Here is a 14,648-nt window from a genome sequence, read left to right as displayed (position 1 = left end):
TCAGACCAGTGACATTAGCTGCATGGTGCTGATATTTGGCAAATTACCTGATATAAATATGTGACTTTTCTGTATAGAGAGGATCCTTCATTCTCATGAGATTCTTCCACTTTTTGCTGAGCTCTATCTTGTCAAAACTGACCACTTCCCTTTCCCCAGGGAGAAAAAAGCTTTATTCTATTTTTTCTTCAGAAAAAAATTATTCTTTATTAAAATAATACTTGAACTGAGGTGTGTGTAGCACAATCAAGTAGCCAAAAGTGAGGCAGCACCAGATTTATATATTCCAGACAGCTTGAGCTTGTAATGCAACAACTGAACACTGAATTCATTGGGAGTTTGATGTGCTGAATGATGAGGCACTTGGATCAGACAGCAGTTGTGCTTTGAATCCAGCAACACTGATCCCCTTCTTGCTAATGGTGCCATGAGGCAAGGGCTTCTCTGGCTGCTTCTCCTTCATGGAGTCAGGGATGGAAAACAAGTCCACTGAGACTGACTTGCAGCTCCAGTTTTCTGATTCTTTCTGATTTCTTTGGCAATTGCAGGCCAAATCTGGGTGGGATATAAAACATAGACATCCCACAACCTTCATATAATGAATTCCTCTTCTTTGCATATGCTGAAGGACAGTGGTGACAGCAGATACAAGAGCTGTGAGAGAAGATGGCTTTATGTCCAGAAAGTTATCTACTTGCCCTCAGCTGCAAGCACTGTACTCTTATATTGCCTTAACAACTGCAGAAAAGATTGAAGTCACTGATGTTATTGGGATGAAAGAAATAGAGAGAAAGAGGCAGAAGTACTTTTTATTCACAGTTTTACCAACTAACTGGATGTATGAACAAAATAGATATTAAACAAATAAATTTTTTTTAAAGCATTATAATAGACATTGACCTTTCATGGAACTCTTGAAACATTGGTGCTTCTCTTTGGCAGCATTAAAGCTGTCTTAGCACTGGAGATAAGGTAGAAGAGAGTTTCTATTTATGGAGTTTTGAACTCTCTCTCCTATGTTCTATTCTTTCCATTTTCTTCTCATCCAATAAAGTTTTAATTCTTGTTTATATCATTGTTTGTTGTCATGGAAATATCTGAAGGCTTTGACTATAGAATGATTACGGTTGTATTGTGGAGAGATGAAGAAAGTGGAAAACAGACTTGAAGAGAGAGATCTCCCATTTAAAAATTATGAACCTCCAACAACTCCCAGAAAAGCAGATGCAGGTTTTTTATTATACCCAGGGGCAGAAGATCTTTTGACTTTTATTATAAATGTCTTTTAAGAACAAAAGGTAGGATCTGGCATGTGCTTTCAAAGGTTACTGTTTAGCAACTATCATCAGTGAGCAGCGCTGATGAAATAGCAGTGATCCAACTTAATAACATAAAACCCAGAATGTGCTCAAATGACTTTACAGTTGTTCGTATGGCACTAAACATCTGCAAGCAGACTTCAGAACAGCACCAGTTTGTTAAGCAGCAAAACTGTGGCCACTAATTCAGAGGCATTTGTTTTAGACTTCACTTTTCGCTGTGTTTCAGTTCATTGTGCCACCAAGTCACACCCTGGGCATTAATGTCCCGCTTTGTCCAACTTGTTCACCAAGTGGAGAGAGAACATGGTTCATCCGTCACAGGTATGTTTGCTCTGTGTTAAATGTATGTAGAGTTTATTACATAACTCATAGCCTGAGAGTAATAGGAGATGTCGCCTGCATTTTTTTAATATCATTGGACATTCTTTCTAAGTAAGGTCTGCAGGTTTTGACTGTCCTGGCTTTGGATGGAGATGTTCCTCTGATGTACATGTGTTAATATTAATGTTCATTATGATTTGAGTTCTGTTAGTGCCAGAACACGCAGGATGGGATTGTGTAGTTTATTCCTGGTCATACTTTCTTGTTGATACTTCTAACTCATGTTAAATGGGGAGTGATAACTTGGCTCAATTCACCAGCAAATCTGCACTTAATCCACTTTGTCTTCACCCAGTAGCTGGATGGGCTAAATACCCTGACTCCATACAAATTGAGAATAATACGAGCTGAATACACAGTCAGACAAAATCAGAAGTATCTCGAGGAGGAATTTGTGCCTTGGCTTCTACTGTGTTTAAATTGCTGGTTTCTGAAAGGCAGTTTGAACTTTGGATTCCCTAATGTTTGCTAATGCTGAGTGTTAAGTATGTGATGTGTTCAGTGCAAAAGTATTACGTGCATCAAAGACAAGGAGCGTGATTTATATTAACTCTGGTAGAACAGCCCATAAAAATGGGGAGCTGCTTAAACCAACAGGCTTCTGCCATAAGCCGCAGCCCCCACTGACCATGAGCAGCTCAACAGCATTTCTGTCATGTCCCAGTGTCCCAATCCAATGTCACCTCTAAAACTTTCAGAAGAAATTAATAGAAATGTCTGTATGGGTTTGGATCCTGAATGTCCCAGGAAAAGGTGTGGTTCTGCAAAGCAGCAGTGATGCGGTGGTCGGGCAGTTAACTGTGGTACCCTGGTAATCAGAGGAAAATTAGTAATTTTTAATATGTGTGTGATACAGCATGCAATTTCAGTCTGTTAGTACAGAGAGAAGTTATGGAGAGCCAAATTTTGGATGATTCTGATGAAAATTGCTAAACTTCCATGTAACTTTACATGAAAAAAACCCCAACCTGTGAAAATTGGATCAGATCCAACAATATCCTAATCCATTTTCCATTTCTGCTACTGAATGGCACAAGGTGCCTTGGAGGGATGAATGAGATCTTGTCTCATTGTGCTTAATTATGTTATATTGAGCTTTACATTTGATCTTTTCTTAGACCCTAATATATAGACGTAATCTGAAAACTAAAATTATCAATCTCAAAATCTCAGTGTCTGACTCAGGCTTTTTAAAGGTTTGCATAGGGTACAACAAATGCATTCCTTTTTTTGCTCCTGCTTGGGCAGTGAATATTGCTGCAATACAAACAATAATCATTACATTTACTAAGGCAAAGAGAGGCAGAAAATAGAAGTCCAATTCTATGAAGTAATGAAAGGTACAACAAAAGCCAGTTAGCTGGCATGTTCTCTTTCCCATGGAAACATCAGGGGGAAAAAAAAAAGAGAACCCTCTGCTGAAATAAAAGCAGTCTCTATGAAAGGAATAATTTCTTTTTAAAACCTGTAGACATCTGTGCAATTTGAGGCTGTGGTTGTGGGGGATACTTCTCCCTGGCAGTGGCATACTGGTTCCAGTGGGGTTGGTGTGGATGGGGAGAGCTGCACACACAGACCTACTCTATCTGATTGCCGAGGTTGGTGACATGTCCATCTATTCCAAACAAAGCCTCACACAAACACTGGGCTAAATGTATGGAGATAATGAGTCCATTAGGGAGGCAAGCATCCTTTTGTTGCTCTCTGTAGATGTGCAATGAGTAGAGCCACAGCCCAGTGAGGTGAGGGTAAGAGAATACTGGGAAGCGCTAAAGGAAGGTGATGTCAAAAGGAGAGGTGCAGAGGTGAGACAGCCCTTGGGGGTGGCTGAAGTGGGGGCAATTTTCCTGGGGGTTTTTCTCCCCAGGAGCTTCCCTGCTGCAGCACATTGTCGCTGCTGCTGCTCCAGCTGCAGCCCTTCTCTGCACACGCAGGACAAACCCACCCCATGTCCCATCACAGGGCTGGGGTCAGGTTAGATGATGCCTTCACATCTTGTTGAGTTTCCAGGGTCTGTGTGGGTTTCATACCCTTTTTTGGTGGGGCAGATTTTGGAAGTGGAATGGGTAGACCAAACAGTATCCCATGTTTGCTTTTGGGGTAGGAAGTGCATTTGTTTTCAGCGTTAGGGGATCTCCACTTTACTGCTGCTTTACAACGTCTGTGTAAATGGTCCTTGTCCCTACACATTCAATATATCTTCTACTGTAGTTCTGTGATAGGTAAGAATTAGATTGTTTCCATACTACACAGATTTCCCAGTCCTTAAGTAATTGCCAAAGCCTAAAAACATGAGAAAGAGCTTCAGGGAAGGGCTCAGGGTTTTGTAGTCTCTGGTCATGAGATCATTTTCAGTGTTTTAGTGTACTGCTTCCAGATGCTCTTCACCAAGGAGGACCTGGAAGCCAGTTATATGGCACTACACAAGACCAACCAGGGTTTGGAAGCCAGTACTATGGCATTACACAACATGGCATTGCTCGGTGGCTTGCATTATGTCCTTTGTATTGCAACTCTCTGTGGCATTTAATGAATGATAACTGATACCAACCAATGTCAGAGGAATGATTTCAGACTGGGTTGCTGTTACGGAAGCCATAGGATGACACCAATAATCACTGCAAAACTAATTAACTATTTACTAAAATTGTTTTATACAAAATGCATGTAGAAAAATTGAAGTATTTTACATGTTACTGCAACGTACATCCACAAATAAAAATCTGCTACATTCGTCATTCAACATAAAGTGAGATGAAAAGTTTGATCCAGGGTGCAAATGTACAAACAGAAGTTGCTGTATCTTTCCAGTCATCTTCAAATGTGCCCTTTCTGATACTGCTTGATAATCTGTCCACAAGATAATATCTGTCAAGCATCCCTTTTTGGATTATTCAGAAATAAAATATGATTACTCAGTGTGATCCCTGTTGAGATATCCTCTGCATGCAGAGACCAAGAATACCTACGTTTAGATTAAACAGGAAGATAATGCCAGGGAGCATTCCCCGAGCGACAGCAGCCATGGTGTTATACATCAAGAGTTAAGGAAAAAACATGGAGCAAAAAAAAACCCAAACCCGTGTGTAATAGACAGTTTGCCTTAGCATCAGCTGCAAGTTTGAGGAGTCCCCACACTTTCCTTCCAGTCCTTTCTAGCAGCCATGACTCCTATGTTACACAAATTGGTCCTTAGCTATAGGGAGGGTTTCTAACTCTAAGCTACCAGTAAATCTGAAATACTTTTTCACAGTTCAAATATTTTTTTCTTTCAAATAAGCTCCTAAAATAACATTTCTAAAAAAAAAAACCCAAACAAAAAAACAAACAACCAAAACAAACCCCTACCTTTTAATATAATAAATTGCTAAAAAAACCCCTAAACCTGAGAACAGGTCAGTCCTGTGCTGGGATTGAAAAGCCCTGTCCATTTGCAAGGAGTAATTTCTCTGATATAGCAGACATCCAGACACGTAGGGAATGGCTTTGTTCTCCCTCACTGGCAGGCAGAAAATTTCTGAATTAAATACTGAAATCAGAAAGAAAACTGTAGAAATACTTTTTGTTCTATGTTGAAATAAGATGATTTGAGAACAAGGCAAACCAAAGTATTCCAGTAAATGATGGAGAGTTCAACATATTTGATAACCACTGAAAACAGTCTATGTGACGTTACGTTAAAATAGCAGGCAAAAGTTAAAACTCTTCATTTTAGGCTCACAGCAGTGTGGTTTTTTGCCCTAAACTGACAAGAGGAGGGTATTCCTGAAATTCTTCTCTTGCAGCTCAAACACAGGTATTTAAGTGAACCAACGTAACTGCTTTTCTGAATGACAAAATAAATGCAGGGGCTTGTGTGTCTATTCATTTCCTCTTGTTGACAGTGTTAAGATGAATGATGCCTGTTGACTCAGGCAGCCCATATGCAAGGGCTGTAGAGTGATTTAATTACCAGAATGTGGAGGTGAATGTGAGGGTTCCCACGGCAACCTTAGTGTATTAAAAAAAAGACCAGACTTTCTCCTGGCATCATTCTGTTGACGTAAAGTAACATTTGCAGAGCAACTGTCGTCTTCTCCCTCCAATTTTTTTTCACTTTTTTTTCCCCCCAGTTTTCTCTGAACTTGGGCAGAATGTGTTCATGGTGTAAACTGGTAAAGCTCCACTGACAACATTGCAGATGTGCTGATTAATGCTACCTCATTTACACTGGGGATCTAACCCACACAGCTTACACTTGCAAATGGTTTTGGGCTTTTTTTTTTCCTTTTTTTTTTTTTTTAATTATAAAATAGTCCTACTCACAGAGTTAAAAAATATAGTGTCCAGTTTTTAAGAAAATTATGGTCTAAAAAAAATTACAAAAATTTTCCACCTGTTCCTAAAAATAAAATAAAAATCAAAACAGCATTACCCAAACTGCAGCTCTTGTTTAAGTATGGATAGTTGTGTATGTTTTCCTTAAAATATTAGTCACTGGGGTGTGTTATTCTGCATTACATCTTATCAAATACAGGCCAGTTCAAAAATAAACATGGAAAAGCCATGTTACGCTTAATTTGTGGCAAATGTCTAACAGAATTCAGTATTTACAGAAAAAACACCTTTTTTCTGGATCAAGTACTTGCTGTCCACAAGTGTAACAGCAACGACATTACTGAACCTATGGGAAGCCTGGTGAGATCTTTGCAGCACAGCAATTAAGTAAATAGGCACTATCATAATGTGCTGATCAAGGTACTGATTGATTTCAAAACCTCTTCTGTGTCATTTCAGCAGCTGTTTTTATGTACAATAGCCTGATTAAGATGGACTAATGTGTTTACTCAAGCCATGATCCTGAAAAATGCTTAAGCACATATTTAATTTCAAGCATGTAAATACTGTGATTTAGTCAGACTGTTCACGTGCTTGAAATTAATTAGATGCTTAAGTGCTTTGTTAGATGACATGTACACATGCAATTTGAGTTTCTGACGGCCTTTCAACTTTTGTAAAACTTGGGTTCAAACAAAAACTCCCAGAGTAATTCCATGGGCACCTGGGAAGTGACACTTGCAAAGGCTCCTTACAAGAGCTGAGATATTAAAGATGGGGTCCCCATGGAGACCACAAATAGAATTTGATGTCCAGCCTCAGCCTCAAGTAACCGGACCTGGAGCATCCTCCATCCCACCTGAAGGGCTGAGCTGGTGTGGAGCATCTCTGCGGAGGTGGAGGTGAGTGCTTACCTGCGTGGGGTTCTGGCCAAAGGTATCATCACCTGTGGCTGGTGAAATCCTCACACGTTCCCAGCCTGGACCAGTCAGACCTCGCACTGAGTGAGCTGAGAAAGGGGAGTCTGGTATTGTCAGTATTGCTACACTGTGTGCTTGTTATCCCCTATTGCAGAGATTTTTAAGTTGGTTCTGACTAGGAAAACTGTCTCCTTTGGATCATGACTTTCACCTTTTAACCAATCATAAAAGCTCCAAAAAAACTTGCTTCTTTGTCCATGTCAACTATGTCACCATTACTAACGGAGACAAAAATCCTGTCCTCTCTTTTCAGCTGAAACACACCACCTTGATAGATGGAATAAAGTCCATATTCTGCCTTTTTAGACCAGCAGCTTGTTCTTGCACTTTTCATGAGCAAAATGGGCTCTGGGTAATTAGTCAGTTTGTAAACATATTGGACAAGCTGTTTGGGGTTCCTGATTTGTGCCAACAAATCTGAATCCTCGTTCTCGTTTTCACGGAAACGAAAGTAAGTTTGTGAGTAGATGTAATAAAAGCCCGTTTGGGGTATCACTAACTCGCCGTTTCTCAGCTCCACGTTGTAAAGGAAAGAGTGACCTTTCCTTGATGATTCCCAGTTGTTTATTTTTTGTCCATTCCCTCTTCTGGGTGAGGAATCTACTTGAGAAAAAAAAAAAAGAGAGAAAATGTTAAATTAAAAGCCAGGTAGTGAAGCCAGGTGTCTGCTAGTTGAGGAGTCTGGTTTTTAGTAACAAAGTAAGGAAACCTGCTCTTCCCAGCAGCTATTAGGTCCATCCTCAAAGCAATTTGAGGGTCCAGAAGTAAGCTGTTAAGCCCTACGTGAATTTTTAAGTTTTGTGCTCCCAAATAAGAGGAAAATCATCATGTTGTTACTTAGTAACAAAGTTAAAATACCCATTTGTGTCTCATCCCCTCCAAAGCTGTAGAAACCCAACCAAGTTTTTCATTAATCTGGCCTGAATGTCAAGTCTCCCCTGTCTCTGTCTGTGTTTCTAAGAGGTCTGTCACCATAGCAGCTGGGACTCTCAGAACTAACAGAAGGAAATTAAAGGAAAGAAAAGAAGGAAACTTAACATTAGGAAGAAGGATATATTTTTTTTTTCCTCCTAATAAAGGTTCCAGAAGAAAAGTTAAGAGAGGTACCCAGAGGGAACAGGCTTTCTCCCAGTTCTGCAAGAATTAGTTGAAAAAAACATTATCTGGGACAAGATGACTTTTTAATGATTTGTTTCTTACTATTAACTCAATGCAAATATTAAAAAGTGTATGTAAGCACGAGGCTAGCAGCGAGAGAGTAATTTCTGTGATCTTTAATTGTTTTTAGGAGTTTTTCCTTACTGCGTGGGGACAGGGAATTCTTCCTATTGCTGTTGCCTGTCAGATGAGCCGCGATCCTGTTGATGGGGCTGCGTGATGGTTGCTGCCCTTCGGTCTGCGGCAACGTCAGGGCTCTTTCAGCTGAAGGAAGACCAGAAATGGAACCTCATGTTAGAAGCAAGGATGTAAGAAAGCACATCTGCAAGCTGGTAAACACATCTGTCCCATATGACCTGATTTTAAGGAATATGGATATCATATTTTTTAACTGACTAAGTCATAGACTGAATGCTATTTATTGGCTAATGAGGCTCAAATTTCTCTTTCACTCTTGCTCACCTTGAAATGTCTTTATAATATGCATCTTTGTTCTCCTTTTTCTCCTTCCCCTACCCCAAAATTGCCAATAGACAACTTAAAATAACCCATAGTACCAAATTTTCATATTAGTGATCAGTATCCTTTCAGGTTAACTATTCATAATCTTCATTCCAAATTTCCACTTGGAGGTTGTAATGCTTTCACTCAACATGTTTAGAAGTGTATGAGCTTCAGCAGAGCTATTCCTTGATCAATCTGTGCATACAGCAGCTCAGTCCTGCTGGTTCCCAGGAGAGCAGACTGCTTAAATGTCCCTGTAACACCGTGGGACAGAGGTCTAGAAGCCAAGTCTTCTGCATCCACCTTAGTTACCTTGCTCTAACCACTCGACCACATCTCCAGAAAATCTCCCTTCTAGTAATAAGTAATCATTTTTTGATGATTTGCTGCCAGTACAAGGTCTTAGTCAGTGTTTTCTGTGCTTTTAAAAAATTCCACACCAGGTGCCACTAGCAGCTCTTTTTTGCCAGTTAATAAAATTATTATAATACCGTTGACTGCAGATATGTTTTCCTCGTAGCTTTTTGACATCATCTGCCAACAAACACAGAGAAAAAGAATTAGTTTGTCAGCAGAAACTGATAGATGCAGGAAAAAGATGCTCCTTTCTCAAACTCATGAATAAAGGTATGCTGGATTTCATCAATAAGCAAATAAAAAAAGTGCCTATTAATTTGTTGTATAATAAAGTATTTCTACATTTACATGTTTTATGTAATGAAATATGTGGGAAAACATTTTCAAGAGAGCTCAACCACCTGGGCTTTAAGTCTATTGGAAAATTTGACCCTTGTGCTTTTCTCAAATAAGAAGAGATACAGTGTACAAGCATCAGCTTCCATTTGCAAAATACTTGGTAGTGTGCACTTCTGTGGGATCTTAGCTGTGAGAAATTAAATTTCTTTTCTTTTTATACCTCTAAGCTCTTAAGCCAGCACATCTTCCTTCGTGCATTCCCCTTCTTTATAACTGTTTGCTGAAATGAACTAGTTTGGTTACTGATGGTGGTGTAGCTGCAGCAAGCTGATGGTTTGAGATAATTTACCTGGGTAATTACCTGGGTAAATACCTGGGTAATTACCTGGGTAAATACAGGGGCCCTGTATTGCCACTTACTGATGGGTTCTGCCCTGCCATATTTCTATTTATCTATCCATCCATCTATCCATTATTATTATTATTATTATTATTATTATTATCTTTATTATTATCATTATCATTAATTATTATTTCTGGCACCCAGATTATCTTTTTTAAGCAATCAGGGAGCTAGTAGGTATATTAGATGTGTAAATGTTCACTAAATAAACCAATGTTTTCTTTATGCAGAAGTTCAGGGACTTTACTGTCAGAACTTCCACCACAGGAACCAAGATCTCTGAATACAAATAGAGGATTTATTTTGGACTGCAAGATTTGCCAGGTAAGTTTCAGCCAGAAGTGAATTTTTACAGATGAGCTTTTTTTATGTGCTGGAGATGGGATATTAGAAAACCATTCCAGAAGATTTTAGCCTTTCTGATTTTTTCAACCAGGCTTATTTTCTTCGCTGTAGCCAAAATGATACATGTGTGTAAGTTACGCAGGAGATGGTGTTCTCTGAATGCTGAGCTGGGAAGGGGCTGTGCCCGATGCTGTGTGCTCACCTGCTCTTTTAATACACAACACACGACTGTGACCATTCCTCAGGCACCTTTTTACCTCTCCCTGTGTTAAATTAAATCTCATTTTCTCATGCCACTCTCATTGTATTTCCAAAGAGGGAGTGACACCTCTGCTATCACCATCATCTCTATGGTCAGGTAGAAAACAAGCTCGAGTCGAGCATTTCTACCCTGAGGTATTTCAGACAAGCCAACTATCACTGAAATTCCCTTAGTAACAGCGGATTGTCTTTGCTTTATTATTTCCTGACTGTAGTGAAACCATTGTCAAGGGTTTTTTTGGCTTCAGTGCAAGCACTCTGCAGCTGAACCTGTGGCTTGACTATTCCTTTGCAATAAAAAATAAATTTGGGAGCCCCCCCCTTTATTCTGCTACTGGGATTCTTTATAGATTGTAGTATCAGCACGCACACAGTTTCAGCATGTCAGTTCCCAAATACCTTTTTAATTAACTTTCCCAGGTGCCACTTCACTTGCCAGCAGGGGTCAGCCGCTCTTTCTTCACTTTCAATTAGATCCAAGTTTTGGATGAAATTTCCGATTTCCTCCCCAGTGAGACAAGCGATGCCGCTCCTGGAGTACGTGTCCCGGAGCTGTGACAGAAGGGAGAGCCAGGATTCTTCAGCTGTGGTATGTCACTAAATTCACTGCACTTAGGAACACGCTTTCTTTTCTTTAAAGCATTTGCTAGTACAGTACAAGTTACGACTATAGAGACAGCACGATTAATTCTACTTGATTTTACATATTTATTTAATTACGATGGCATAGCCAATATGCAAAAATATACTTACACTGTCTCCATGGACATAATTTGGTATCCAGCACTCAACTAAATAAGGTTTGTGACAATTCAATACCCAAATCACTAATGTTGTGAGTTCTTTAGTTTCTCTAGCTCTGCATTAAAAACATTTCCTTTGCACAAGGGATTTTTCTTCGCAAATTATTGAGGATGAAATCAAATACCAGACCTTAAAAGTATTTTCCATTCTGTCTTTTCAGTCAATGTCATTTACAGTCCAGGCTTCTAGTGGTATATATCCATACCATATCCTCCCCCTATCCATTGTGGGGTCTCTCTCTGTAACTGTATTTGACCTAATAGTCCAGAACAAAGTTCAGACAACAGAAATGACATCTGGGTCCAAATGAGATTATAATGCTGAATGCTTGTGACAAGAGCCTATGTCTGTACCATGCAGTCATAGAGAAAACACTTTTTTCTTCCTGATAAAGAGAAAGTAGTTTGAAGAGAGCTGCAAAACTCCTGTTGACATCAAGGGATTGTGATGGGGAGTTTCTATTCTAGCAGAAAGCTCTTCCCATGCCCCTCTGCATCAGCAGGGCAAGGTGACACACACAACTCCAGCTGGCACTGTTGATTCATGTACCAGCACATAACCTGCATGTAACCCTCATGTAACCTGCAGGTAACATCAGGTCCTGTTTGCTTTGAACTTGGTTACTGCTGCATCAGCTATAAAGACTGGTAAGGCTCCTCCTGCCAGCAAAGTACTACAGGAACTTGGAAGAAAGAGCAAACGGCAATGAACATGCAAAGCATTCAGGTGGGCTTCTTGTAACATTTAAATGTCACTCTTCTTATGTTAAAGAAGTGTGGTTTGGTTTGCTAAACAGATACATTTATTCTACAAGTACCAGTTTCAGCTGTCCTTGAGACTGGGGTATTGAAAGCAACAACTGGTTGCTCCTCCTTCCCACTGCATGCTTTTCCTGCTGTTAGAAAACAAAGGTTTAGGAAGAGATTTCATGCCCCAGGAGGATTAGGAGAATTCACCCTGCACGACCTACCAGGTTGAACAGCACCTTCAGTTTGCAGCAGCAGACTCTATAGATCTTCATCTAATATCTGGAATGATTATGTACCTTGCTGGCATCAAAGTGAAATGGAACCACCACTCTGAGTGTTTGTGGAGATTTCTGTGTCCTTACTGAGAAGTACAGTGATATTCTTAAATTAGGTTTCCTGTGTCAAGAACTCAAAGTGATTAAAATCATGTGCTTATTGAGGTAAAAACACAGTTAAAACTAAGGGCTCTGACAGATTTAACTATACTAGCTGCTCTAACAAAGTAGTTTGACGAGTTTTTAAAAATATGTGAGCAGTTGAGATGTTACTGTTTATTCTCTTACCAGATCTGCAGCTCACCTCTGAGCTTTGCCCTTCAATCTGGAAGCAAACAGTCCTGCCCTTCTGCCTTTTCCTTACCTGGGCACACTTTTCCCCCAAACAGCTTTACTATATTGGCATTGGAACAGTATTTTGCATGCATTTTTAAATCCTCAGGGAATGCAACCTTGTCTCAGTGCTCTATGGTACTGAAGGATCCTTATTTCTGCTTTATGGGTAGAGAAAGCAAGGCATCGGGGTGTTGTAAGACTTACTCAAATGAGGTTTATCTGTAGCACTGAAGTTTTTGAAGACACAAGTCCTGCAGGAACGCTATCTTGTAAAGCTGCTCTCCCACTCTAGGAGTAGTGCATGGGCTATGTTTTCAAAACAGAAGGAAGTCGGAGGATATTTTCCTTGCAGCCCCGTATCCTGAAGCATAGTGAACTTTATTGTGCTCATGTCTCAGCACTTCCTCCCATAGCAAAACTGTTAAACAAATGGTCATATTTGTAGTCCTACTCAGATGCCTACAGCTGTAGAGAGACAAATGCTAGTTATACATTATTCTTTTTGTAAAGATAAAAATACCTGCTGTCTGTGCAGCCACAGTAATTTGGTGAAGGTATAGAAATGTGGATATTGTGAACAACAAAAGGAAGCAAAATGGGCTGATGAAATTCGCAGTTTATCTTTTGAGATTTATTCCACATGCACCATGTGGATGTGGGGGAGCAGACTGTGTTTCTAGATAAGCTTTTTCCTTGTTTATTGTGCACCAGATGGTACATGCAAGAATATGTGCTTAAGGTACCCCCTCCAGAGCCAGCAACCTTACTTTGTAGCCCAGGAGAACTTCAGTGTGGGCAGATTTAGCTTTTCACACCAAATGCAGGCTTGTTATTCTTCAGAAACAGCGAGCTGTATTTTGGGCAAGTATCACTAGATGTGGTTGTGTCCCAGGTGTACATATTTGCATAGAAGGAAGAGAAAGATAAGTGTGGTTACTAATTAGTGAGATTGGCAAGCTTGTTAGCAAAGGACTCTGAACCATATGCATGAAGAGATGAGAATGCATTTATGTATTTTTCTTCATTATCAGTATTATGTGACCTGATTTCATAAAATCAACACGTCTCTGTGACTCCCCCATTTCACCAAATCTGCAATGGTCACAGCTATACACTTTGCAGGAAAATCTATTTTATATATTTCCAAAATATAAGCATTGGCTTATATTGTAGAATACTGTATAACCTTTAACATTTGCTTCACAAGGGACTTTGACATCTCAAGAAGACTCCACCTATTAAATTCAGCATGGAATAAATGCACAGGTAACAAAACATTTTACATGTATACAACACTTTCTGAAGTTGTATAATGTAATAGTACACTTACCTGGGGTTAGGTTTACCTTTGTGCCAGGGAGAGCAAGATACTGGTACAACTTATAGCAGGACAGTAAATTTTGGGCAAGACACTCAGGGAAACCCTAAGTACTGGAAGGGGTGGTCAATGAAAAGCAGGACCACACACATAAAGGCTTACAGGACTATCAATCAAATGTGATTTTTCTTGGAATGGAAATGGTCTTTTGCAGGAAGAGGAAAGAGTTAAGCAGCAGCTGGCAGGCTTGAAGGGTGGCTGTAAGGAGACCAAAGCATCTAGACTATACAATGGGTATTTTACAAGTCATCCTGAGGAATTCAGTGGTGTTTGCTGTCTGAGTGAAGTTCCTCTGGGATTAGTCACTGTCTTAAAACTCTGTATTTTCCTAGAGGAGGCACTTAAAAGGTACTTTAGCTTTTCTCGGTGTTTTTTTCCCTGTTGTCTACTTGACTATCCAGTTGGCAGAGGCTGCTGCTGCTGATGGGGCACCGCAGTGTGATGGGACAGCACATTTGCTACTTCTCTGCAAAACCGTGTACCATATTTTAAACAAAGCCAGAAACTTTTTAATTGTTCTTGCCTTGAACTCCATCCCCGCGTACCCACAGCCCCGGGACAGCCCAGACAAAGGCGAAGGCACAGACAGAGCGAAGCTCTTTGTCTGGGAGCGCTGGGGCCGGCTGTGTACAAACACTGTGTAACCCGCCTCAGCAAACCTCCCCCTTTCCGTCTGTCCTTCCTTTAAAAAAATATAAAAATTAAAAAATTATATCATAGAATCATAGAATGGTTTGGG

General features: G+C 40.0%; 1 protein-coding gene across 1 annotated transcript; it reads right to left on the bottom strand.

Annotated features, from left to right (window-relative positions):
* Positions 1-7,154: 7,154 nt before the first annotated feature.
* On the bottom strand, positions 7,155-14,591 carry LOC104519149 (tumor necrosis factor ligand superfamily member 10; the record flags this gene model as incomplete). Its single annotated transcript, XM_010168291.1, has 5 exons — positions 7,155-7,600; positions 8,303-8,422; positions 9,154-9,196; positions 10,767-10,919; positions 14,433-14,591. Coding segments are annotated over 5 exons (921 nt in total), but the record flags the coding sequence as incomplete, so codon positions are not given.
* Between the last annotated feature and the right edge of the window lie 57 nt (positions 14,592-14,648).

Source organism: Antrostomus carolinensis, unplaced genomic scaffold (genome assembly GCF_000700745.2).
Source record: "Antrostomus carolinensis isolate BGI_N321 unplaced genomic scaffold, ASM70074v2 scaffold9460, whole genome shotgun sequence".
In the NCBI taxonomy this organism is placed as follows: Eukaryota; Metazoa; Chordata; class Aves; order Caprimulgiformes; family Caprimulgidae; genus Antrostomus; species Antrostomus carolinensis.
The sequence above is the reverse complement of the archived record's forward strand: the minus strand, read 5'-3'. Positions and strand labels throughout refer to the sequence as shown.